Genomic DNA, 25,325 nt, shown 5'->3' with positions numbered 1-25,325 from the left:
TGCCTGGAGACGGATAGAGGAGCCATGTCTAGGTTCCTAAGACCATTGGAAATTTGTGTTTTCCTATGGTCTTAGGCGACCCCTGTGAAAGGGTCGTTCAACCCCCAAAGGGGTCGCGACCCACAGGTTGAGAACCGCTAATCTAGAAGAACTGGGAGTTACCTGCTCAGTAACCCTTGGCAGGAATCTAGGGTTTTTAAATGGTTATGACTGAATTGGACATAATTTGTTTTATTGTTTTTTTAACAGGAAAAAATAGATCTTAATGTATATTTTAGTGATTTTTTTTTTTTTTTTATCCTCACCCGAGGACATTTTTTTTTTTTTTTGATATTTTGTTCAGATAGAGTGGGAGGGAGAGAGAGAGAGAGAAACATCGATGTGAAAGGGACACATCGAGTGGTTGCCACCCACACAACCCAACCAGGGCCGGGGACAAACTGCAACCGAGGTACGCGCCCTTAGCGGGAACCGAACCCAGGTCTCTCGGGACCGCAGGCCGACGCTCTAACCGCTGAGCCAAACCGGCCAGGGCTATTTTGGTGATTTTTAAAACAGTGCTGATTACTTTGAGAGGTCAGACTTTAATGCTTGATTTCAGTAAAATTTAGCAGTCCCTGTTCAGACAGCTTTTTCTTTCATTTTAAAAGATAACAAGTTTTTATTTTTATTTCCAAATCCCCAGGAGATTTTCAGTGCTGTCAGTTTTATGAAAAGGTAATTAGGGAGTGAGTAGGGAATGTGTCTTGCAAGAGGTTGGTTTGGCATCATCACTCAAGTTCCTATTCGCCTGATGAAAATAATCTTGAAATAAGATCCCGTTATGTGCAGCCCTTCCTCAGCTTTCCCTGGAAGGCCTTGGCCATCATTATTGTCTATATCTACGCACTATGAAATGAAGAGAGGAGCCAGAGTGGGAGAACAGACAACTCATCTTTTTGAAATCCCACAGTTTAAGATTTGGGTTGGGTTTTAACATACCCTTGTTGCTAAGGATTTTTGTACCAAGTTTTAAGACACTGGGCAGGTGGTTGCTTCTGTGGAGACATAGGAGAGCCTGCTTGTGCATTGATTTTGTTAAACATGGCTATTGAGTATCATATGGGGCATGGACGGGTAGACCAGTGCTGTTTCAGAGACGTGCTAAGGAATTCAGGTGCAACACAAGGGGTCTAGAAGAGGTTGGCCCTTAAAACTGGCATCAATGGCATGTCTACTGAAAGTTCTGACTTCCTGTTTCCACTGATGACCTTACTATTACTTACTTGTAAGCATCTCTTGATTAAAGGTGGAGGGGAAAGCATGATGCTTAATTGCTCAAAATTGTAACTTAGCCCTGATAAAGGTTTTGTGAGCAATAGCTGTGGATACCCCATGTGTGGAATCTATGCTTATAGGGTGTCTGGTCTTGACTGGGGTGTCAGGAAGGAAGAGTCCCTGAAGACCAGAGAGGGCGCTTATGGACTTTCTCTTGCTACAGAAAACAAGCCAAATCCCTGGCCTGTGAGACTGTGAGGAACTGACTAGTGTTCCCTTTTCCTTAAGGCTTTTTACCTTCTCTTCAGAAAGAAGGTACATTATTGCCATCTCTTTTTTTGCTTTGCTTTCAATGCTCTTGGCTGTATTTCTTCTGGTTTAGGTGGTCTCCTTTGTACATCCACACCCTCCTTATATTGTCCCTACCTCTCTAGCTCTTTCTTTAGGAAAAGAGTTCACATTAAATCCTGTTCTCTTCTGATGTCCTCCATCTCATGTCTTGACCTGGGTGATGTATGTAAATTATGACTGATAAACCTGTGTCAAAGGAGAGAAAAGCCTTAAGTACAGAAGTGGAAGTAGACACATGAAGAATTGACTCATGGGCTTTGAAATCAGGAATTCTCAAACTGGGTTCATTTGAACAATGGGAGGTCCTTGAACCTCTTCATAGATACATGCAAAATTTTGTCTTATCTGCATAAGTACAGTTTAGAAAACCTAGAAGGGGGAGAAAATATGCTTTTCAACAGATATTCAAAGGCCTTCATGATCCAGTAGTGTTCAGCACTACCCGAAGTCTTTTTATAGATCATATGAAGTCTCATTATTTGTAGTTAAAAAAGGTTTTTGGTTCAATTTTCCATATTGAAGATAATTATTAAAAATTTTCTATTTGGTTTTTAAATGTTTTGTTTTGTTTAATTAATGCTTTCACAGCAATATTCTCTTCCATTTTTATAAGTAACGTACAGCATTAAAGGTTAAGAGTCATTAGTGGGCCAACCTGAGATGATGGCCATTTTTTGTCATGGTGATTAGACTTGCGTCCTTTCAGATAGACAGATAGATTAAAAAGTTCACTTCTACCTGAAGTTTAGTGAGAAGTTATATGACTAAAGATACTCATAAATCAAGGACAAATGAGGGACAGACTGGGTGATTTTTCTAATTTTCACATCTATTTTCATAAGTATTTATTATTGCTCAAATGACTTGCTTTTGCCCAACTGACTTCACCGATTTCCGCTGCCTTTAGGGTAAAGCTAAAACTGCTTGATGTGGCTGGTGGACAAGGTTCTGTTTGCCCAAGGCCACCATAGCTCCGTCTCTTCTCTTCAGATTAATGTGTCCCAATGCAGGGACAGTGGTCCCTTTCCCCAGACACCTTCCTCCTCCCTTGCTCCTTTTTCCCCCCTAACCCCCTATCCCAACAGAAAGAAAGTGAACCCTCATCTCTTAGGTGCAAACTGAGATATTAGTTCTTCTAGGCCGCTTTCCAGCTTTATGTCTGCAACACGCTTTTTGTGTTCAGCCAGAAGATTTTCACATGTCATCATATATAGCTCAGCCTAAATTTTTTTAAGCTTAGTATTTAATGTTAGGAATACTACTATGGTTGTTTAAACTCAACCTCTGTGGATGAATATTTAGGTCATTGGCGCTTTTTCTCCTTTACCAACAGTGCTGCAGTTAAAGTGCTTTTACAAGCTTCTTCCCACTAGTGAAATTTTTGTCTGTTTGTTTGTTTTGTAAATAAACAGACAAATGGAGGGTATATTTAAGTAGTGATGCCAAAGTGCCCTCCAGAAAGGCTTTTTAAGTGTTGGAGGTCCATGTAGGTGACCGAGTATGTTGATGGCTGGGGGCACAGTTCCTTTCTTTTAGAGTCTATCCTTAAGGAACTGGCAGGAGCCAGCTTTTCCCCTGAATTTGGGGCTATTGAAATTACAGTCTTCTGTTCTGTAGAAACAGAACCCTGTGATTTGAAAATGCAGTCTGACCTTCAAAATATTGTTGTTAAAGGAAGAATTAATCATAGGCTTCCTGGTTATAGTAATATTTTTCATCTGAGAATCACAAAATACCTAGGATATCGGCTCTTTAATCCACACAAAATCTGGGGTGCAATTTTTTGCCACTTTATGGTTGACCTTTCTCGTCTACTGTGCAAGCCCTGCCTTCCACAGTCTCAAACAAATGCAGAAGCTGTTCTCTGCTGTCCTGGAACAAGCCCACAGTGAGTGAACTGTACATCTCATAACAGGATCTGGGGTCGAACAAGGAACAGAATGTTAAGTTTCTGTAGTTTCAGCTACTTTTCTTTTACAAAAAAAGAGGAAATATAATTTCCCTGTGATTGTGGTCATCTTTCCTTGATCTCCGTCTTGATAAAATGATATTTTTTATTGGGTATTGAAATAAACCTGTGCAAAGTAATTTGTTAGCTACCCTTTCTGGAGAGGAGTAATGGTTCCTGCTGAAGGGATAATGAACTTAATGCCTCACAGGTATGTATTGGAAGGAGATACTAGTTGATTTTGTTGTTGTTGTTGTTGTTTTAGTATTTATTTTAAGATGTAACCCTCAGTTTTAAAAAAAAAAGTAATTGGAAGTTGGATGGTTGAATGATTCAACAGTTTTGCACTAGAAAAGCTATTGGTGTCCATTCTTATTTTCAGAATTATTAATTGCCTTTGCAGCTAATGGCCAGCCTTATATTGGTACTGAGAGGCTTAAACTAATTTCTCCAGGATCTGGGAAAGTTTGAAACCACATCTTGTGTCCTGTCCTTTCATACCTGCCTACCAGCTAGCAGCCTCTCCACCTCCCACAGCCTCTTCATTGCTGTCCGCTTGGAAGCAATAATTGAGCCTGGCCTCTGGCACACTGTGGGACGGAGTTTCACCTCTTCTGGGAAGAGAGTTCTCAGAGAAAGAATTGCCTGGTTCTCTGCATTCTTGGGGGCTGGGGTGTTTTTGTTTGTACTTATGAAAACCACTCTTTGAACAATGGATAGAGAAATCAGAAATCAGACAGTCATACAACTTCTACACCCCTCTCCAGAAATCAAGGTGGGTGGAGAGGCACTGCAAAGGAGACCCCTGTGTTAAGAGGCAGAAAGGGAATCCCTTTGACTGCAGGAAGAGGGGTGAGATGAGAGTGAGTGCTATGTGTTGGTGACTCTGTTTTTAAGTACTTTCTGTCTGGGTCCCTGGAATCACCCAGAGTTTTACAAGAGCAGGGCAACATCAGGTTTCCTGGGTTATAATCCCTGCTCCCTCACTTCCCTGCCGACCTTGGGCAAGTTACTTAACACTCCCTAGCCTCAGTTTCCTCACAAGTGGGCATGTCTTAGTATAGTGTTTCCCCCATAGGGCCATTTAGTGGGTGCTTTAATTAAGGCAAGGTTTCTCAACCTGTGTTACTGACATTTGGGGCCAGATAATGCCTTATTGTGGGGGAAACTCCTGTGTTGTAGGATATTTAGCAAACCTCTGGCCTCTATCACTGGATGCCAGTCAGCACCAGCTCCTCCAGCTGTTACAACCAAAAAAAAAAAATTCTAAACATGGTCAGTGTTGGGGATGGTGGTGGAGAGTGTGTGTGCAAAATTGCCCCCAGAGTTGAGAACCACTCAATTATGTATGTAAAGCCCTTCACTCAGTGCTTGGCATATAGGAATGTCCTTTAGTATTTACATAGGAGGCACTTGATTAACGTTTGAATGGATGAATATTGGTGGTGCTGGTGCTATCCTGTTGGAAGAGTGCTAGCTCCATCTCTTATTAAGATTCTTAGGGTGCTGCAGTAACTAAATTTTTCAGTGTGGCTACCAAGAAGAGCAGCCCCACTCCATCTGGACTCTCACCGCTGTGGCACAGCCGCACCTATCCTGTGAACTGCCAGAGCAGTGATGACGTCTTTGATTCCAGGATGCCTGTTTTTCTCTTATTTCAGAATGGATTGTAAAGTTGAAGGGTACATTATTTTATGCTTCCCCAGAGGCTGATACTGACACACACTTGATGGCAGCTTTGAAATTAAGGAATGTCGTATTTCTGTGAATGTTTGGGCTTTGCAAATGGATCAGAAGCTCGATTCCGCAAACATACCATCTCAGAAATTTGAACAGCCTGCACTTTCCAGTGTTCTGTTGTCATACCCTTCAACTGCCTTTCCCATGGATTAGGACCTTCATATGGCTCAGGATGAAGACAGTGCAGTCTCTCACGTGATGTCAGTACCAGCAGTGTTTTGTTCAGTAGTCCTTGTTTTGCTCTATCAGCAGGGTTTCAGTGGTTAATTGACTGTTTTACTGTATTTTGCTCACTATAAAGATGTATACAGTACAAACTAGTTTTCTGACACAGCTGATAAGAACATGTCTCAAATTTTAATAGGAGGGTTATCTGATAAGTGCTTGTTAACTTATGTAAATGTTGTGATGGCACAAAAGAGAAAAAAATAGTGTGACTAATTTTACCAGTTATTTAATGTATAATATTGCCTTGAAATGTTCTTAAAATGGGAGGTGTGAATCACAGGTGGGAAACCTTTTTTCTGCCAACAGCCATTTGGATATTTATAACATCATTCGATGGCCATACAAAAGTTTCAACTTAAAAACTAGCCTGCTATATTTGGTCACGCTAATTGCTAATTTGGTGAGAGATGTGATATGAGCTGATATTGATTTCTTTTTTTTTTTTGGTACATGCCCCTAGCGGGAACTGAACCCTGGACTCTCTGGTCCGCAGGCCAACGCTCCAACCGCTGAGCCAAACAGGCCAGGGCTGATACTGATTTCAAGGGCCTTATAGGGCCCACAGGCCAAATGTCCCCCATCCCTGGTCTAAGTAAGTTCCATGAGGACAGGATTTTGCTTACTGCTATATCTTTATCCTGAAAGAGTGTTTTGAACATAACCAGCACATAAATAATTAGGAAATATTGGTTCCTTTTCCTTTATTTGGTGTTAGTTCCCTCAAGTATCTCAAAGTATAAGCATCTCATTGTCCTGTGATTCTGGTATTTATAATTACATGGATTTTTTTTCATACAATAAGGCCCCTAAACACACGCCAAGTATTTCATCATGTAGAAACAGCCATCTGTTCTAACATCAGTGATACAGCTGGCTGTAGGACTTAATGGTTGGGTTCCATGTAGTGTCTGAGAAATTTTCAAGGATGATTTCAGCTGACATTAGAAACTAACCAACCCCGTCCTTTTACACTGGAACTCCACTGTTGGAATCTAGACAGATGAAAATCATCAAGATGCAGAAAGCTACCGAATCAGTTGTGTATTAGGTGGGCTTAAACTGATCAATAGGCTGTTGTGTTTACCTTTGAAGCACTAGAAATAGATCCCCAGAGATTGTGTTTCAAATGTGTTGTCTAATTAGAAATTTTGTGATTTGTGGTGCTGAGTACAGGATCCCAGTAATCTCCTGTTTGATTTTCTCACATACGGTTTTGTGTTGGAAAGTAAGAGACTGCCTGTGATAGCTTCTAGGTAAATATTTGTTGATAGATTAACCTCAGATCTAACTTACTGAAAGAGATGAAGGTCTATCCTGGTATTAAGATGGATTTTTCCTCATCCAAGATTCATTGTGCCTTTGGGTTGGTCACTTTTCTAGTCTGTCCCTTTCCTTCCTGATTGAATATTCATGCTATAGTAAAGAATGGAAACTATCATCTTCTAATGACCATAATCTGATTTGCAAGTGTTCTACAACCGAAACCCATTTAAAGAAAGGCAACAGGCCCCAGGATAAGAAATCTCAAGAAGAGTGGAAATGTTCCCGCTTTAGTCTAGTGTAATTATTTTTGCTGTTCAGTTGGATAGGCAGAATGCCAGGAGATAGGGGCACAAATTAATTAACCAACTGTTTGCAGAGATATGGCCATGTCATTACTGATAAGCATAGACGTAAATAAGGCAGTGTGTCAGTTGTTTTCTGTAATGAGGACAGACAGAAATATGTAAACTAAAATAAAATAGACCAAAGGCTTAGTTGGGGGGGAGTATAGTTTCTGTTAGTTTCCATTTATTAGCACATAAAGTTATTTTTCCCTCTGATCTTAAGTGATTCCTGATATGTTGATTGTGGGGGAGAAAGTGTGCATTGTCATGTTAGTCTTTTAAAAATACATTTGAATGCTTTGTGCCTCTATTGAGCATATTTAGATTCTACTCCCACCCACTAAAATAATTTCCAATGTAAATTTTTATACACCCAAATTTGGGTAATAGGGATTTATTAGGCCTGTCGTGAATTTTAAGTAGTGTTATGTATAAAGTAACGTATGTGAATAGTTTTGCCCAGACAGGAGTCTTAAAATAAATAATTTTCATAATGTAAGAAGCTGTTTCAATTCCTTCAGGAATCTTGGTGTTTCTTGTTTACTCTTCCACAGAGGAGACACTCGTAGGATCCTTAGTCAGTACTTACTTGAAAAAGGAATGAAGCTCTGTGACCAGTGGCATGCCATTGCATGCTGGTTAAGGACTAGGATCTGGAGTCAGCTAGATTTAACCTTTAACCCCAGCCCCACCTCTTGCTATCTCTGTGATCTTGGGCCAGTCACTTAATCTTTCCACATCCTTTTCCTCATTTGTCAACTTGGGCTAATAATAGTACCTATACCACAGGGTTGTTGTAAGGATTACATAGCATAAATCATGCAAAGTACTTAGCACATTGATCTAGTAAGTTCTCAATAAATGTTTGACAAGGTGGCTGTTGTTATTTAATTGTATTTTAGATTTGCCTGACCTCTTACTTTATTTTATTTTTTTATTTTTTTAATCCTCACCCGAGGACACTTTTGCATTTATCTTCAGATAGAGCGGGAAGGAGAGAGGGAGGAAGAGAGAGAAAGACATCAATGTGAAAGAGACATCAATGTGAGAGAGACACATTGAGTGGCTGCCACCCACACGACCCCAACCAGGGCCGGGGACAAACTGCAGCCGAGGAACATGCCCTTAGCAGGAACCGAACCCAGGACTCTCCTGTCCATGGGCGGACGCTCTAACCACTGAGCCAAACCAGCCAGGGCTGACTTTTTACTTTAGAAGCACTAAAAAAACTAACAACTGGGGAGAAATGGGTGTTTAACTTGAGGCATCATCGCTCTGAGCTTGACACACAGGGTGCCTTGTCTGCCAGCCACATCTGTTGGCATATGGTTGTGGTAAGTGAGCTTTGAGTACCTTGTGCAGGTATGTTGACCCATTTCCCCTAGAAGGACAAGGAATGAAACTGCACAGTCTGAAAAAGTAAAACTGAGATAAGAGAATGTGTAAAACTTTCTTGTGAAAGTATTGCCCATTAGGTCTTCAAGTTATTGAAACAGAAATGAGCAAATGAGCTAACAGTCAAAACAAACTTGAAATACTTTAATGTTTCCCAGTGGTAATAAACTGTACCTAATCTGTTTAAACGGAAAAGGCCTCTGTAACATTAAGAAAGATTAAGAGTAGAATTAATTAGCCAACAACCAACAGTCCTCTTTTCCTCTGTTAGTGTTTCCTTATAAATCTATCCCTCCCCAAACCCAACCAAAAAAAGCAGCTGTACAAGTGAGCTTCATGCCTAACAGAAATGATTACAGAACTAAAAAGGCACAAATTCAGAGAAGTTGGTAATAAGACCCTCCCCCCCAAAAAAATAAACAATTCACTCTTCAGGGACCTACCCCGACCTCTTCTTCTTACCTGTCTCCTAGGTCTAAGTACTGCCAACCCAAAGGCACTTGAGTATTTATGGAATGAGCAGAGGCATGAACGAACCTGATTGATTTGAGTTGTTTTCACAGACATCAGTGAGAACATTATTGACATGTGTATGAATGCAACAGAATCTTTTTAGACACAGGAAAGATTTATCTTTATTTTTATTGTAACTCTTCTTAAAGCTGCCTTTGGGGAAAGCTTTAATTCACTTGAGTGTAAGCAATGAGTAGTTTCAGATATTTATGCATGGTTTTCATTATTCTTGGAACTGTATTTTTAATTCCTGGGTTGAATTATTGACAGTATATATGCCTTGCCTTTTTTTTTTTTTTTTTTTTTGCTTTGTTTTGTTTTTCATATGGGAGAAATAATGTTTTAGGACTTAATTTATAAAGCATTTCTTTAAAATTAGGGAAGAGTCTTCAAGGTGATGGCTTCCTCGGTATCTTCTTGGAAATCTCGGAGGCACCAAATTTCAAATGTCCCCGTGTATGTTCCTTATTCTCAGGCCTGGCATTCTTCCAGGATTCCTTGTCAGAGACTGGTGCCGCCACTCCATTCTGTTCTACAGGACAGGAAACTCAGCACCATTCTCTGCGCCACTCTTGGATCCAGGCTATTACCAAGTTACGTCAACAGTTCCTTCTGAATATCTCTGGATTTTTTCTCTGCCATCTCACGGCCATCTCCAAGTCCAAGCTACCCCATGTCTGTCACCTGTACAGTGGCAAACAGCAATGACTGGCCTTGTCACTTCTGCTTTTGAACCACCAATCTCCCTTCTCTGCACTGCAGTCTGAGCAGTTTGGAAAATAATAATAAACTATCTGATATTATTCTCTATTAAAATACTTCCAGTAGCATTTCCAAATGACAGAGTAAGGACCTCCAAAAATCTTCTCTATAAAAGTAATGAGAACACTGGCAGGGATTGTCAAAATTAACTTTTTCAGACTTCTGAAAATTAAAGGCTTGCAGGATCTGTTTAGCATTTATACAAGAAAAATGGCTGAATCTCTGTAAATACTGCAAACTCTGTGGTGTTTTGTTGTCCCTATTTCAACCGCCCCTCCTCCTCCCAGCCCCACAGTTACTTTGAAAAATCAACAGCCAGCCCTGGCTGGTTTGGCTCAGCGGTTAGAGCATTGGCCCTCAGACCAAGGAGTCTCAGGTTCAAATCCTGGTCAAGGGCATATGCCTGGGTTGCAGGTTCAATCCTCGCCCCAGTGGATGTCATACAGGGCAACCAATTGATGTCTCCCCCCCCCCCCTTCCTCTTCCCCTCTCCTCTCTTTTTCCCTCCTTCCCTCCCTCTGTATCTAAAAGTAAATGGAAAAATATTCTCAGTTAAGGATATAAATAAATAAATAAATAAATAAATAAATAAATAAATAAATAACCAACCAACCAACCAACCAACAGCCTTACAACTGTGGTAGCTGCAAAAGAACAACAACCTAGAAGCCACCAAAGGGGACAATAGGTTTGGAGCTCCCCCCAAAGCCCTTCTCCCAGATGATTGTCACTGTTTAAATTGTCTGGAAGTTCCCTAAAAAGCGCCAATTTTCAAAATTTATCTCTATTTGGGCTGGCTCAGAGCTCACTCTGTTCTCTATCCCTAAGTTTGTGGGGGGGAAAAGATTAGCTGCAATTAAACATGGAAGTTGTCAGAGGTGGTGATAACGTTGGGCTGACAGGAGGCTAACCAAAAAATTAAGCAGGAAACACCGAGGAATAAGGTTTCAAGTGGAGGTTTTAAAGAGTTCCAAGGTATTCCTAAGAATCTGGAAAAGCTGTGCACATGCCCAGGAATGACCTGGAAAAAGCCCTTAACTGCTCACCTCTGCATACAGGAAGTGAAGACTGAAGAAGAGTTGTAAACTGCTTGCTAGAACATTGGACGCATACCTCAGCATAAACGCAGAGCACCTCAGCACAGGCTGGGAGACTTACTGGTTTAAGATATTGAAGAAAATCCATGTGCAATAATTAGCTAACCAAGCGGAGACCTGACTTAACCAAGCACAACAAAGAACACAAACTTTATATACTTACCAAGTAAATAACTAAATAAACAAAAAGCATAGTTAGATCTGATTTCCAGAGTTGGCACATTATATTATTTATGTTGTCATTTATTCAACAAAAAAGTATAAAACAGAGAAACACCAAATATAGCTCATATGCAAGGGTTTCGGGGAAGCATGAGATGGAGCCTTGTCCAAGCAAATTTTACATACTGTTGAAATTAAATTGGTTTTATTCAAACTACTGAAGTTAAGATGTTAACTGTAATTCCCCAGGACAACCACTAAGAAAATAACTTGGGTGGGGGGGCAGTGTAAAAGAAAAAAAGGTGAATTAAAAAGGTATACTAGAATATATCAGTTTAACACAAAATGAGACAGTAATAGAGGAACCACAACAAAATACATAAAAAGAAAAAAGCAACATCACACATAATTCTACCATGTCGGTAATTAACATTAAATGTAAATAGACTAAACACTAAGCAGCAAGCAAAAATGAGCAGAATGAATTAAGAAAATTATGATCCAACAATATGCTGTTAACAGGAGACATCATATTCAAAGTCAGAAGCATATTAAAGTTAATGGAAAAGATACACTATTCAAACAGTTGTCAAAAGAGAGCTAAACTGTCTGTACAAATATCAGGCCAAATAGACTTTTTGAAAAAAATTGTCATTAGAGATAAAGGAGGACATTTTTAAATCGTGAATGAGTCTTATCAGGAAGAAGTAACAATTATAAAGATACATGCACACTAACCTAACAACAGAACTTCAAAATATATGAAGCAAAAAACACACTGAAAGGAGAAATGGACAATTCAACAATAGTATGTAGGAGACTTCAATAATACATACAAAAGCCAGGCAGAAGATCAAGAAGAATGTAGAATAATTGAAAATTATATAACAACTAGACCTAACTAACAACAGCAGAATAGACATCCCTTCTCAAATGAACATGGAATATTCTCCAGGTGCCTATGATAGGCCATAATAAAATAAGCCTCAATAAATGTAAAAGGACAGAAATTATACAAGTACAAAGTATGTTCTTTAACCACAATGGAGTAAAATTAAAAATTAACAGGATATTTGGGAAATTTACAAACAAGACTCTCCTAAATAAGCAGTGAGTCAAAGAAGAAATTACAAGAGAAACTATAAAGAGTACTTTGAAGTTAATGAAAATGAAACACAGCATAACAAAACTTATACACTAAAGCAGTACTTAAAGCAGTACTTTTCCCTTAAGTAAGGGAAAACTTACTGCTGTTAACAGTTTTATTAAAAAGTACAAGTGATCTCAGATCAATAACTTAATCTTCCACCTTTGCTCACATTGTAAAATAGTTGCGGTTTGGTGTACAGCAGGTACTCAGATAGGTTTCCTTCACTGGCATTTTGTTATGACATTGATAAAATGCCCTAAGAGCTTAACTCTCTTTTATATATTAGCCTATGGTAAAGTTGGTTTCATTATAGTTGTTTTGCCACAGTTCCAAGAAACTATCAACAAATGAGGACATAAAGTGTATATCAATCTCCTGTGAGTTTAACTGCAGCAAACAAATTAGTATGTGTATGTTTTGTGGGGGTTTTTTGTTGGTTTGTTTTGCTTACATTTATTGAGTGTTTACTACATGCTCATCACTGAGTGCTCTTCATGGATTAGTTCATTTAATCCTCATAATAACTGAAATACAGATCCTATTAACTGTATTTTATAGATGAGAATGAAGTTCAGACAGGTTAAATAATTTCACCATGTTCACATAGGTGATAAGGAAGGATGAGGATGTGAATCCAAGTAGTCTGACTCCAGAATTGCCCTTAATTACTGTACTGCTCACACTAGCAAAAGAGGATTTTCCAGTGTGCATATTTGAGAATCAGACCCTGAAACACAAAATTTTACCAGAAACTGCTTCCTTGAATGGGATCATGTGTTCAGGGAACCATTCTCATCCTTGAACTTTTGTCTCACTGAGTGGCATACCCAATTCTAGTGAAAGACGAACTATATGTCATTAAATGACATAAAGGCACAGTTATAAAGACTGATGATGGCACCATAGGGACTTAATCGAATATTTGAGTTGTTATCCATCAAATAATATTTAACATTGCTCCTTTGTATCTGTCCAGGTAGGCGTTGTTAGGCACTGTCACTAGAGCGGAAAATAAGACCCATGTGGAACTTAATCTAGTGGGAGGACATACAGGCTCGCATAGCCTACATGGACACTTACAAACAGGGATATTCCCACGTGGGCAGGGCCACGAGAGCATGTAGCAAGGCCCTGCCTAGCCAAGTCTCCAAGGAAGTGACAGTGACGCTGAGACTGAATGCAGTAAAGTAACAAGCCACGTAAAGATCTGGATTAAGTGAGTTCTAGGCAGAGGGAACAGCAAGCTCCAGGATGCTATGACAAGATAGAGCATGTTGTACAAAAGGATGGCCAGAAGGGCCAGACACAGTACCATTGGGATGAGAGACAGGTTTGGGCTGTCCAAGGCCTCATGGGCCAGGTCAACAATATTAGTTTTTTGCCCTGGCCAGTGTAGCTTAGTGGGTTGAGCATCGTCCCATGCCCTGGGAGGTTGCCAGTTCGATTCCCTGTCAGGGCACGTGCAGGAGGTAGCCTGTCGATGTTTCTCAGTCATTGATGTTTCTGTCTCTTCTCCCTTCCTCTCTTTCTAAAAATCAATAAAAACATTTTTTAAAAATCTTTGTTTTTATCCTAAGAGCACCTGCAGGCTATGGAAGAGTTCCAGGTGCCAGTCATCATTACTTCATAAATGCACAGTAAGAGCTTAACTTTTCAGGACCTGTGCTAGGTCAGGCAAGGAGTCTGCTGTGAAACAGGGCTATAGGGGTGTCCACTTATACATTACTAGTGCTAAATCATAAATCGTGAGTGAAGGACTGTACTGGAAGTGTGAATGTATGGGTAAGGACCCAGCAGATGGGGCCTTGGAGCTGGGTCTGTTGAATGGTGGGAATTGCAGCATGAAGGGGGGAAAGTTGTATGTACTACAGAACTGTTCTGGCCAATAGGTGGGACCATGGGAAGAAGGCAGAGACAATCTTGAAACTGGAGCAGGTTGGCCTAGACTGGAGAGATGGGAGGGGCCAGAGTAGTACTAGGGGTCTTGCTTGCAGAGTGGGTCAGGGGTCCAAGCCCTACTTTGGAGCCAGCAGAGATCTTCAGGGAGAAGGACGACATTGCTTTGTAGGTCAGTGGCTTTGGCAACAGAGTGGAGGAGGCTGAAGACAGAATAAACTCTGGCCCTGTGAGATCTGTCCTGGGTGTGGAGTGTAATGAAGGCACCAGGCCCAGACCTCAGGGCACTGGCAGTGGGAGTGGCATGGAGGAGAAAGATTCTGGCAATGCTTTGGGAAGAATGTTGGGAATTACCTGGGTTTGTGAGCACAGCAGATCTGGGTTCCAGTCTTGACTCCGCCACTTACTAGCTTGTGAGAGCTCGGTGTCTGTGTGCCTTAGTTTCCTGAGCGATACAGTGGGGGTGCGTGACTCCTATCTCACAGGCTGTGGTAGTGACATTGAGTGAGCTGTTCCTAGGGCTTTGTGGCTTTGTATGAATTAATTCTCTTAATCTTTCTGCCCTCTGCAGTGCTCTGTCAATTAGGTACTCTGATCTTCACTTTTGAGAAATGAAGAGGCTAAAAATTTCAGAGGTTATAGAACTTGCCCAAGGTCATGTTGTATTCAGAGGAATAGGGATTGGCCCATACTGTTAGTCACTCTGCTTCAAATACCTGTAACAGAGAGTACTCAATTGGGGAGGGGAAAGGGGCAGTCATTTGAAGAGATGACAGCTGAGCCAAAGACCTGATGTGTGAGAATACACCAGGCATTTTGTGAAGAGCAAGGGCAGAGCCCAGCTGCAAAAGAGCTTCCTGGGTCTAAGGAGAGAATGCAGAGGTCAGTGTGCCTGAGCAGAGTGAGTTAGCCAAGGAGAGAGGAGCAAGGAATAAGGGAACAGAGAGGTAAGGAAGGTGGACAAACATCTGGCAGAGCCTTGGGGTTGAGGAGGGCTGGGATTTTATTCCAAGAGGAGTGGGAAGCCATTGGAGAAATGTTAACAGTAGTGACATGATTTGTTGGAAGACTTCAAAGAATCATTCTGGCAGCTGTGTGGAAGGGATTGTAGACCGCCCAGGAGACTTCTTCCATAGTGCTAGAAAGGTGCTGGTGACGGGCTATCCAGCAGTGGCCTAGGTAATGAAGACAAGTAGACAGATGTTAGAGTAGGGCTAACCAAACCTGCTAGTGGCCTAGATGTGATGAGGAAGATAAGATTTATACATGACATCTGGGTTTTTAGTTTGAACAGTTGGGGAATTAATAGTGTAATTTTCTCAAAGGGGGAAGGGTTTTGGAGGATGGAGAATAGGGCAGGGTGGAAAGCAAAGTTCTTTGGAACATGCTTACACTACTTGATGCATAGAAGACATCCAGGTTGGCAATGTTTAGTAGGCAGTTGGACATATGAGTCTAGACAAAGCTTGGGAGCTGTCTGGGATAGAGAGAGAAATGGGAGAGTCATTGGCATGCAGAAATTTGGGAGCATGGGAGAAGGGAGGCAGTCCAGGGTACTGCAAAGGTGAGGTGCTTTGCCCTGGCCAGTGTGGCTCAGTTGGTTGAGCACTGACCCGTGTACTAGGAGATTTCTGGTTCAAATCCCCACTTGGGGTACATACAGGAGGCAACCTATTAATGTTTCTCTCTCACATCCATATTTTTCTTTCTTCTCCTCTCTTTCTCTCTTTCTGAAATCAATAAAGAACATATTAAGAAAAAGTTATAAGAAAATAAAAGGAGATGTTTTACTACAACACTCAAGTTTTGTTGATGGCTACAGTCCTCAACATAGGGACAGACAGCAGCACCAAAGTAACTGAATACATTCATTCCTGTTCAGGGTCTAATTTCAGGAAGAGGGCCTTCATTCTGCATGTGATTGTGGAGGTTCTACACCCAGGTGCTGACATGTCCTTGTGCTCAAACTCAGTTCTTCCTCCTGTGCTGGCCTAGGGTCTACCGGGTACATGATGGCTTTCATGTGAGTGCTGAGCCACTTACTAATAGGAAGGTCTGGGTGACCTGAATCCTGAGAAAGATTTAGGGCTTACACATAATAAAATCTATTCTTTCAAATTAGTTCAGAGTCCATAGGGTCAAGTACAATTTTAAAACTTTTCATTCTTTTGAAGTATATAATGGTTTAAATTATTTATTTGCAGCTTTATTAACAGTAGGAACTTATTTTTATCAACTCTATTTTGTTTTCAGTAATAAATCAAGCTTTCTCCCTCCTTGCATTTGAGTAAGGTCCATATGTTAATTTATAGCTGGGATGATTGTGAATTTACGCTTTAAAAATATTCAGAAACAGTGCTGGTTGGGTAGCTCAGTTGGTTGGAGCATTGTCCCAATGTGTCGGGGTTACAGGTTTGATCCCTAGTCAGGACACATACAGGAATCAACCAGTGGGTGCATAGAGAGGTAGAACAGCAGGTCCATGTTTCTCTCTGTGTGTCTCTCTCTAAAATCAATAAATAAACATTTTTTTTAATTAAAAATACTCAGAAACATACATACTTCTCTCACAAAAATTATTTCATTTTCTCTGTTGTCACAACATTCCATGCTCTGTTTCTGTTGCTAAGGCCTGTGGAATGTCCTAGTGCAGAAAAAAAATATAGAACTTTTTTTTTTTTTTCCTGAAGACATTTTATTTAAATTATTTTGTATCTTCTAGCCTACTTCCAAATATGGATATCTGAAAGTATTTAGAAAGCTAAAATTAAAGTTGCTGTAGGTTTTCATAGCTGGAGCTTGATTTCATAGGGTAGCATGAACAAGATAGCAGTACACCATATTTATTCCCACATGGATTCTCAGTGTGTGCATGTGTGCACACATACAGGCTTTTTAGTGTAATGAGGTGTGCTAGTCAGAAATTAAGAATTAAGCTTGGCCCTGCCAGTGTGGTTCAGTGGTTGAGCACCCATGCACCAAGAGGTCAGGGTACATGCCTAGGTTGTGGGCCCAATCCCCAGTGGGAGGCATGCAGGAGGTGGCCATTCGATTTTTTCTCTTTTCGATGTTTCTCTCTCTCCCTCTCCCTCTCCCTTCCTCTCTCACTAAAAATCCATAAAGAAAAGAAAGAAAAAAAAGAGAATTGAGCTCACAGGTTGTGCAAACCTCAATTTGCATCCTGCTTATACTTTCTTGCTGGGTGGTATTAGACAAGTTCACATGTCTATCAGTAAAATGAGGATTATGTTCTAGGATAAAACATATAAAAAGTGGTTAGCACAGGACCTGGAAAAATAGTCTCTCGGTAAATGCCACTGTTTTACGGCTACTGGACAGGGACCTGACCCTGAGTTAGTCTGCCTAGGGCTGACCTGTAGTGCATGGATTCTTGACTCATACAGGGGTATTTGCACAACACAAGTCTAGGTGTACTTTAGAAGACGTTTATTAAAGCTGGGGACAGTGAAACAATGAAGGGCCTAGGACATCAGGACAGGGCTAGGTGGGAAATGAGCTCGGGCTGGGCTGCTGGCTCACTAAAGTGTCAGAGAAAGGAGCCTCGGGGACAAGTTCAGGGGGTTTGCTAAGGATGAACTGCCCCTGCCCATCTGTTGCTACCCTGGTTGCAAGCCTCTCGTGGTCCCTAGAGTTTAGGAGAAGCTTGTCTGTGGGAGAAGGAGATGGGGAGGGGGGAGGAAAGGTACAGGCCTGCTTCTGGGAGGGAGAACACGGGACCTTCCTTTTGAGGGTATTAAAGGCTAAGTGTTTAGGGGAGTATCTCTATAGAATATTCATCAGCTTTATGCTGATGTACCAAAATGAAATGTATTCTCTTAACTTCGTCTGTCCTTGGGTGTGGTTGGCAAATAGCACTAATAAGAGTTGTGCTATCTGTCTCCCTGAGTAGGGTGATTTAAGCTATTTACCCTCTGGTTGGGGAGAAGTACAAACCATTTGCTCTTAAGTGTGCTTTGCTTAGGGAAGATAGGATTTACTAGGTGGCTGCAAACTGCTGTTTGTCTGTCTCAGTTTTCCTATTCCACTTGTGCTGGCTTTCTAGCCTGTCTCATTACCATTGTGGTTATCATCATTACTTTCATCATCAGTTGCAAATGATCTTAAGTTATTGCAAAACTTGAACTTCTTACAGAATTATATTTTCCTGGTCCCTTACAGAATGACCCTACCCTCTTATTTTATTAGTGTGTCTGAGTCTAACAAAAGGATCAGTGGAATCAGAGCAAAAAAGAACAGTTTTCTACACAGTCATCATTGTAGCCAGTTGAATTCCTATTACTTGAAAGGTATGGTGCAGTTTATTATTTTTAAAAACTGCCTTATTTATAAAGGGCGGTGGGGGGAGGGGGGGTGCTAATCCCCAAAAGTATCTGGTATTTGGCAGAGTGATATATTTTAAACAGCATCTTTTGATACTGAGTTCTGTGGGGAACCATGCAAACCAGCACTTCACAGAGGCCTAAATCTAAACTGGGACGACAGCCCTGGCTGGTGTGGCTCCATTGGTTGAGTATCATCCAGTGCACCAAAAGGTTGCCGGTTCAATTCCTGCTTAGGGCACATGCCTGGGTTTCTGGCTAGATTCCCCAGGATAAGGAGCATGCAGGAGGCAGCCATCAGTGTTTCTCACATCGATGTTTCTCTCTCTCCTTCTCCCTTCCTCTCTCTAAAATCAATTTTAAAAATATAAAACAAAAAACTGAGACTACATGATTTAATGCTGTTTTTTCTACTACTTAATTAGTAAAACTGAGTTAATATCATTAATGAAACTAGTGTTATTTATAGACATTTCATACTTTCCAGCTATAAATTCTGAATATTGATTCACTTCTCTAATTCATATTTTCCTTCTTATTTGTCCTGTATCAGAGGCATTTTGCACAGGGGTATATAAAACTTAAGGTAAAACGACTTTGAATTTTTATTTTTAAAAGTGAAATGTCATGTTAAGAAACTATAGCCATGGAAAATGGCTTATTACATGTTGATCATTGCATGAATATAACCTTTCCTCTTCTGCCACATGTTCTATTTTTAATTCAATGTGGGCATGCTTTCAAGGAAAATAGCACATTATATGGCTCTTATTTTTCATTAAATTATTAAGCTTATTCACAGAATTCAACAGTCTACTAGACTTATGTTATCTAATCAGTTTATACATCAAAGGTGTTCAGCCAGCCCTGACATTCCAAATTATTGGAGTTGGAATCTGGAAGGAATTTCTAGAAATCATATTCCTCTGCTTTTCAAGGGACCAAAACCAAGCCATTGCAATGGGATGGAATCGAATCCCAGCTCTGCACTTCAAGTACTTCACCTCTCTGTGAATCAGTTTCCTTCTCTTTTAAGTAGACTTATAATGGTATCTACCTATGCAGTTTTGAGGATAGAATGAGAAGGTAGCACAGAGAAACTGCTCAGTGCTGCAGCTGCATCTCAGAATCATGTTGGTTCCTGGTATATTTCAGATTCATAGCTAGCTCTCTGTGCAGTTCAGAGTGATAGGTTTTTAAGAAAATCTGAGCTATAGCCATGTGTAGACATTAGATTAGTAATTTATGATAGAGATTACCATCACTTTACATCTCCTCAGGACATTTTCTTTTCCCTTTAACACCACCAAGATCACTCAAGCTGGAGAAAGTGTGAAATTAAATCTTGTATCAATTTTATAATACTAATATATCATATTTTCAATATGACATCAATTTTGTAATATTAAAAAAATTTAGATTCTGTGTCTGAAGTGTTAGCCTTGTTCCCTAGATTGTTGTTAATTAATTGTTCATGGCTAGTTAACCATACAGGGATTGACAAAAGTAGGCTTATAATTGTGAGTTCATGGAACAGTTTATTCTTGTTATTACTATTCATTAATTATTGTATTATTTTCCATACAAATAACCGTAAACCTACTTTTGCCCACCCCTGTATATTACCAGTATTAAGTTTCTCACTTTTTATGTATATGAAGATAATTGAGTTTTACATTTGTCTTAATTAAATTTAAACTTCTTACTGTAAAAACTCCAACTTGTATCTTACCGTATTTTAGTAACTGAACTGAGATTAATGTATTAAATGCTGTGTTTGTACTGAAGTTCCATCTGTCTCGTCTGTAAGCCTGATTTGATTTCTCTCTTAATAGTCTAGTCGCATCAGTATGTAAGCAAAGGACTAGAGGTATTTGTGACCTGAAAAAAAAGTATAAAAGTAATTTTTTTTTTTGTATTGCACCCTGATGAAACCAGCAATTTTACTCTTCAGTGAAACCTCTGCTTCCTTTCTTAACTTTGCATAGAACTCAGAGACCAGATGGCTAGAATAGAATGCGTAGTTAAATAAAACCACTAGACATTACAGCTTTGTGAGTTGTTAAGCATTTTATATGGTTGCAAATTCTTCCCCATAACTCTTGGTAGAGTTCATTTAAAGTTGCTTTATTGGCCCTGGCCAGTTTGGCTCAGCGGTTAGAGCGTTGGCCTGCGGTCCGGAGAGACCCGGGTTCGGTTCCCGCTAAGGGCGCGTACTCTGGTTGCAGTTTGTCCCCGGCCCTGGTCGGTCGTGCGGGTGGCAGCCACTCGATGTGTCCCTTCACATCGATGTTTCTCTCTCTCTCTCTCCCTTCCTCTCTCTCCCTCCCACTCTATCTGTACAAAAAATGGAAAAATATCCTCAGGTGAGGAGAAAAAAAAAAAAGTAAAGTTGCTTTATTGTACAAATGTATTCATTGTCTGCATTTCAATAGATCTGTTCGTTTTTTACCTCATACTGATGATATTGGGCGCATTTTATTTTAACCCTTGGTAACAGTGTTTCTGTAAGCCTGATTTGATTTCTCTCTTAATAGTCCTGGTGTGCCACATCAGTTACTCTTAAACTGGAGTGACATTTGTCCTGGTGCACTTTATCTTAAGGCAGCTCCTTTAGAAAGTATTGCCACCCCAGATGGTTTCCTATTGATCAGAATCAGGTTGAGTGAGTGATGCTCTTTTTCTTTGTTGCAGACATGCCAATATTTGGTCTCTGTCCAGCCCACGATGATTTCTACTTGGTGGTGTGTAACGATTGTAATCAGGTTGTCAAACCGCAGGCATTTCAGTCACATTATGGTAAGTGCTTAATCATTTAAAAATCATTATTAGAGGGTAAAAGGTAAAGCAGGATTAAACTGAAGGCCAGTGACAGCCCAGGTAGGATATAATACCCCTTTCCCTGCTGGAAGTAGGCTTTCTAATTCCTTGAATGGGCTAATGCCTGTCAGATGTTGGGTATTATATTGAAAGTGGTGTGCATTTTCTGATTTTTATTGAAATCAGACAGGGAGAAAATGTATTTTATAAAATCTCTTTTGAAATATTGCATCAGTATAGAAAAAAGTTTGTTTCCTTCTAGAGCCTGAGGTTGGGAATTTAGTGGATGGTAAAATGATAAATACACAGCCAATATGGAGACATGGCTTTTTTTTTTTTTTTTTTTCCTCTAAAGGAAATGTGATTTTGAAACTTCAAGTTCAGTAGTTCTAAGTCTATCTTGATGTCATGTTCTAATTTGTGAATGAGTTGAAGTTATGACATCTTCCCTATCAAAATTGCATATGTACTTAGAATGACGCATTGTGACTTCAGGTTTCATGAACCCCTGAGCCATCCCTGAGCTTCAGTCTCCAAGCCTGTTATCTGGGTGTTGAGTCATGGAAGGATCCAAATTAAGGTTCTTTTGCATTGCCATAATGCCACCTAACATGTTCAAAATAAAATTCTGATCATAAAGCATAGTTTCATACTCAGTTTGGATCACTAAAAACTCAGAAGTATTTGAATACCCACCTTCTAGTATGATCTCTACCTCCATGGAGTTTAAAATCTAGCTGGAGAAAGGGGCCAAACTAACTAGAAACATTTAAAAAATAGCTCCAGGTTGTTTCCTCATTTTTATCACTCCCCCAAATGCAGACTTGAGACAGAATACCAGTGGGGTTCTTCTGTAGATAGTGTTTAAACAAAGCCTCTGAGGAGGTGACCCTGGTGACCTGAGCCCTAAGTGATGAAAAGGGAACCACCCATACAACCACCTGGAATAAGAGCATTCGATACAGAGGGAAGAGCCGGTGCACAGACTGAAGAAGGCCAGTGTGCCTAGAGATGGTTCGTGGAAGGAAGTGGAGACTAGAGAAGTCTGGCCTCATAGGCAGGGACCCTGGTCACACACAGCCTTCTAGGCCAGAGTAAGAAGCACCTTGTGGGCTGTTGGAGGTTTTGTGTAAGGGAGTAAAACAGGCCTGCCTCAGTGACATTGTGGAAGAGGGGTGGAAGCAGAGAGGAGTTAGAAACAGGAGACGACAGTAGACTAAGGCTTAGGTGGGCGTAGAGCTGGGGAGATGGCATGGTTTTGAGGCACTTTTTTTTTTTAATTATAGCTTTTGTGTGTGTGAGGATATTTTTCCACTGATTTTTAGATAGAGTGAAAAGGAGGGAGGAAGGAAAGAGAGAGAGAGAGAAAGAGAGAGAGAGAGAGAGAGAGAGAGAGAGAGAAACATCAGTTGGTTGCCTCCTGCATGACCCCGACCGGGGCTGGGGATAGAACCTGCAACCCTTCAGTCCTCAGGCCAATGCTCTAACCACTGAGCAAGACCAGCCAGGGCTTGAGATACATTTTATTTTATTTATTTTATTTTTTTTTAAGTTCTATTTTATTTTATTTTATTTATTTATTTATTTTTTTAACGTAGTACTTAGCATTTTATTAGAGAATTCACAGTGAGTATTTTTTTGTTACAGATATTTTACCTTTTTACCCCATTGGCACCCCCCACCCCACCCCACCTCCACCCTGTCCCCGGCTTAGTTGTCCATGTCCATTGGTCATGCATACATGCATATAAGTTCTGTGGTTTATCTCTTCCCACCCCCCCCACCCCCCATCCCCTCTTCTGAGGGATATCAGTCTGTGCCCTACTTCCATGTGTCTGGGTCTACTGTATTCCTCAGACTGTTATGTTCATTATATTCCGTATATAAGTGAGATCATGTGGTATTTGTCTTTTTCTGCTTGGCTTCTTTCACTTAGGATAATACTTTCCAGGTCCCTCCATGTCGTCTCAAAGGATAAGAGATCTTTCTTTCTTACCGCTGCATAGTACTCCATTGTGTATATGTACCACAGCTTTTTTATCCATTCGTCTACTGGTGGACACTTGGGCTGTTTCCAGATCTTAGCTATTGTAAATAGTGCTGCTATGAACATGGGGGTACATATATTCTTCCTGATTGGTGTTTCAGGCTTCTTAGGGTATATTCCCAGCAGTGGGATCACTGGGTCAAATGGAAGTTCAATTTTTAATTTTTTGAGGTAGCACCATATTGTTTTCCATAGCAGCTGCACCAGTCTGCATTCCCACCAGCAGTGTATTAGAGTCCCCTTTTCTCCACACCCTCGCCAACACTTGTTGTTTGATGATTTGTTGATGTTGAGATACATTTTAAAGTTAGAACCTACAGAGCTTACTGTCAGGACAGCAGTTATTTTAAGTCATACTATCATAATCAACATCCCACCACTTTTCCCAAGGAATAAAGCTTTTATGTAATCATAAGGAAGTTCTTTGAGTTTATGCTTCTGGATGAGGCCCTGGGGTAGGCACAGAGTGAGTACAAAGATGAGTAAGACATTGTCTTCCAGCTTAAGGCTTTCAGAGGCTAGTATTGGAAAGGCAGTTAGTCAGTTGCCAAGTATTTTGAAGTTAGGATTTTGAAGCCAGACTAGACTGGATTTAAATTTAAACTCGCAAGAACCATAGGTTTGTTCTTTGCTGTGAGCAAGGTTTCCAGCCTTGGCTTCCCTTGTCATCATGCGGGAATGGGAGTAGCAGCCTCACAGGTTCCCTGTGATGGTTAAATGAAACAACATGGCCAAAGCTCCTCCTGCGTTCCTGACTCATAATAGGAATGAGAGAGAGAAAAGTTGTATGTGGATACAGGACAGGAAGATATGTGTCTGAAGTCATAAAACAGTCCACGGTCTTAAGAATAAGGAAGAGCACAGATTGCTTTTTGTTGACTAACAGAGTCGTCTTCTCAGAAAAGAAAAAAAAAAGCCTTCACAGTGGGTGATTCTGAAGAGTTGAATGGATTCTTTTACCCATGTGCAATTTTTCCCACCATTTTTTAGAAATATAATACCTGTTCGTTGTGGAAAATTTGAAAATACTTTGTAAAAACCACCTGTCACCCTAAAATGGGAAGTCTCTTGATGGGGATAGACAGCCCTGCCACCTACCACCACTCGGTTTGCAGTTTGTGCCCTGAACAGTGTCTTGGTGGGGATAGACAGCCCTGCCACCTACCGCCACTCGGTTTGTGCCCTGAACAGTGTCTTGGTGGGGATAGACAGCCCTGCCACCTACCGCCACTCGGTTTGTGCCCTGAACAGTGTCTTGGTGGGGATAGACAGCCCTGCCACCTACCGCCACTCGGTTTGTGCCCTGAACAGTGTCTTGGTGGGGATAGACAGCCCTGCCACCTACCGCCACTCGGTTTGTGCCCTGAACAGTGTCTTGGTGGGGATAGACAGCCCTGCCACCTACCGCCACTTGGTTTGTGCCCTGAATAACCATATTTGGGGTTTGGCAACTGGGGTGACACAAGCAAATGCAGAAGCAGGAAATTCCAGGCTGTTTGGAATGTACTGCATGGAGTCTCCATTTGACTGGAGCTGATGTACCCACATGCACAAGACCTGTGTGCAAAGGCAGGCTGGACTCTCTCGGAGCCTCAGTGCCCATCAGACTCCTCTGCCTTGATGTGTCAGTGGAGACCTGTTCCAGAGTTGTTAGTGGCAGAGTGATGTGACTTAGTGGTTCTCCAGGATTGAGGGGCACAGTGAATTGGGAGTGAGGGGAGATGGGCAGTGTAAAAACTGCAGTTTAGGTATGCAGCCTCTTCCAGACATTCTTAAGCAGAAGGGGACTTCTTTGTCCCCTTATCAAGAAACATTTCACACAGTTGTTAGAGATGATTTTCTTTATCTTCCTCTCTCTCAGAATGTCAGTGTATAGAAGGGACAGGGGGAAATGTCTTAAAATCATATTTCTACCCATTTTCTTTACCAGTACCAACTATACACAGTGTTTTCTAATAGATACTTTTGAATGACAAAGAAATTGTGTTAAATTCAAATGTGTAAATGATAAG

The 25,325-nt window shown here is 40.8% G+C and overlaps 1 protein-coding gene across 38 annotated transcripts in view; it reads left to right on the top strand.

Moving 5' to 3' along the window:
• Window positions 1-25,325, top strand: part of ATXN7 (ataxin 7) — a 120,867-nt gene that overhangs the window by 46,699 nt on the left and 48,843 nt on the right. For 36 of the 38 annotated variants that reach the window (XR_004960150.1, XM_036266647.1, XM_036266683.1 and 33 more), the window contains one exon: window positions 21,141-21,245. Coding sequence is in view for 35 of the 38 variants with exons in the window: in XM_036266647.1 (XP_036122540.1) it covers window positions 21,141-21,245 (105 nt within the window). In the remaining 3 variants the exon portion in view is untranslated. Of the gene's footprint in view, window positions 1-18,285; window positions 18,414-21,140; window positions 21,246-25,325 lie in introns of all 38 variants that reach the window. The other 2 variants (XR_004960148.1, XR_004960149.1) reach the window with 2 other exon arrangements.

Source organism: Molossus molossus, unplaced genomic scaffold, assembly GCF_014108415.1.
Source record: "Molossus molossus isolate mMolMol1 unplaced genomic scaffold, mMolMol1.p scaffold_m16_p_18, whole genome shotgun sequence".
Taxonomy (NCBI): Eukaryota; Metazoa; Chordata; class Mammalia; order Chiroptera; family Molossidae; genus Molossus; species Molossus molossus.
This window is presented reverse-complemented; position numbering and strand designations above follow the sequence as displayed.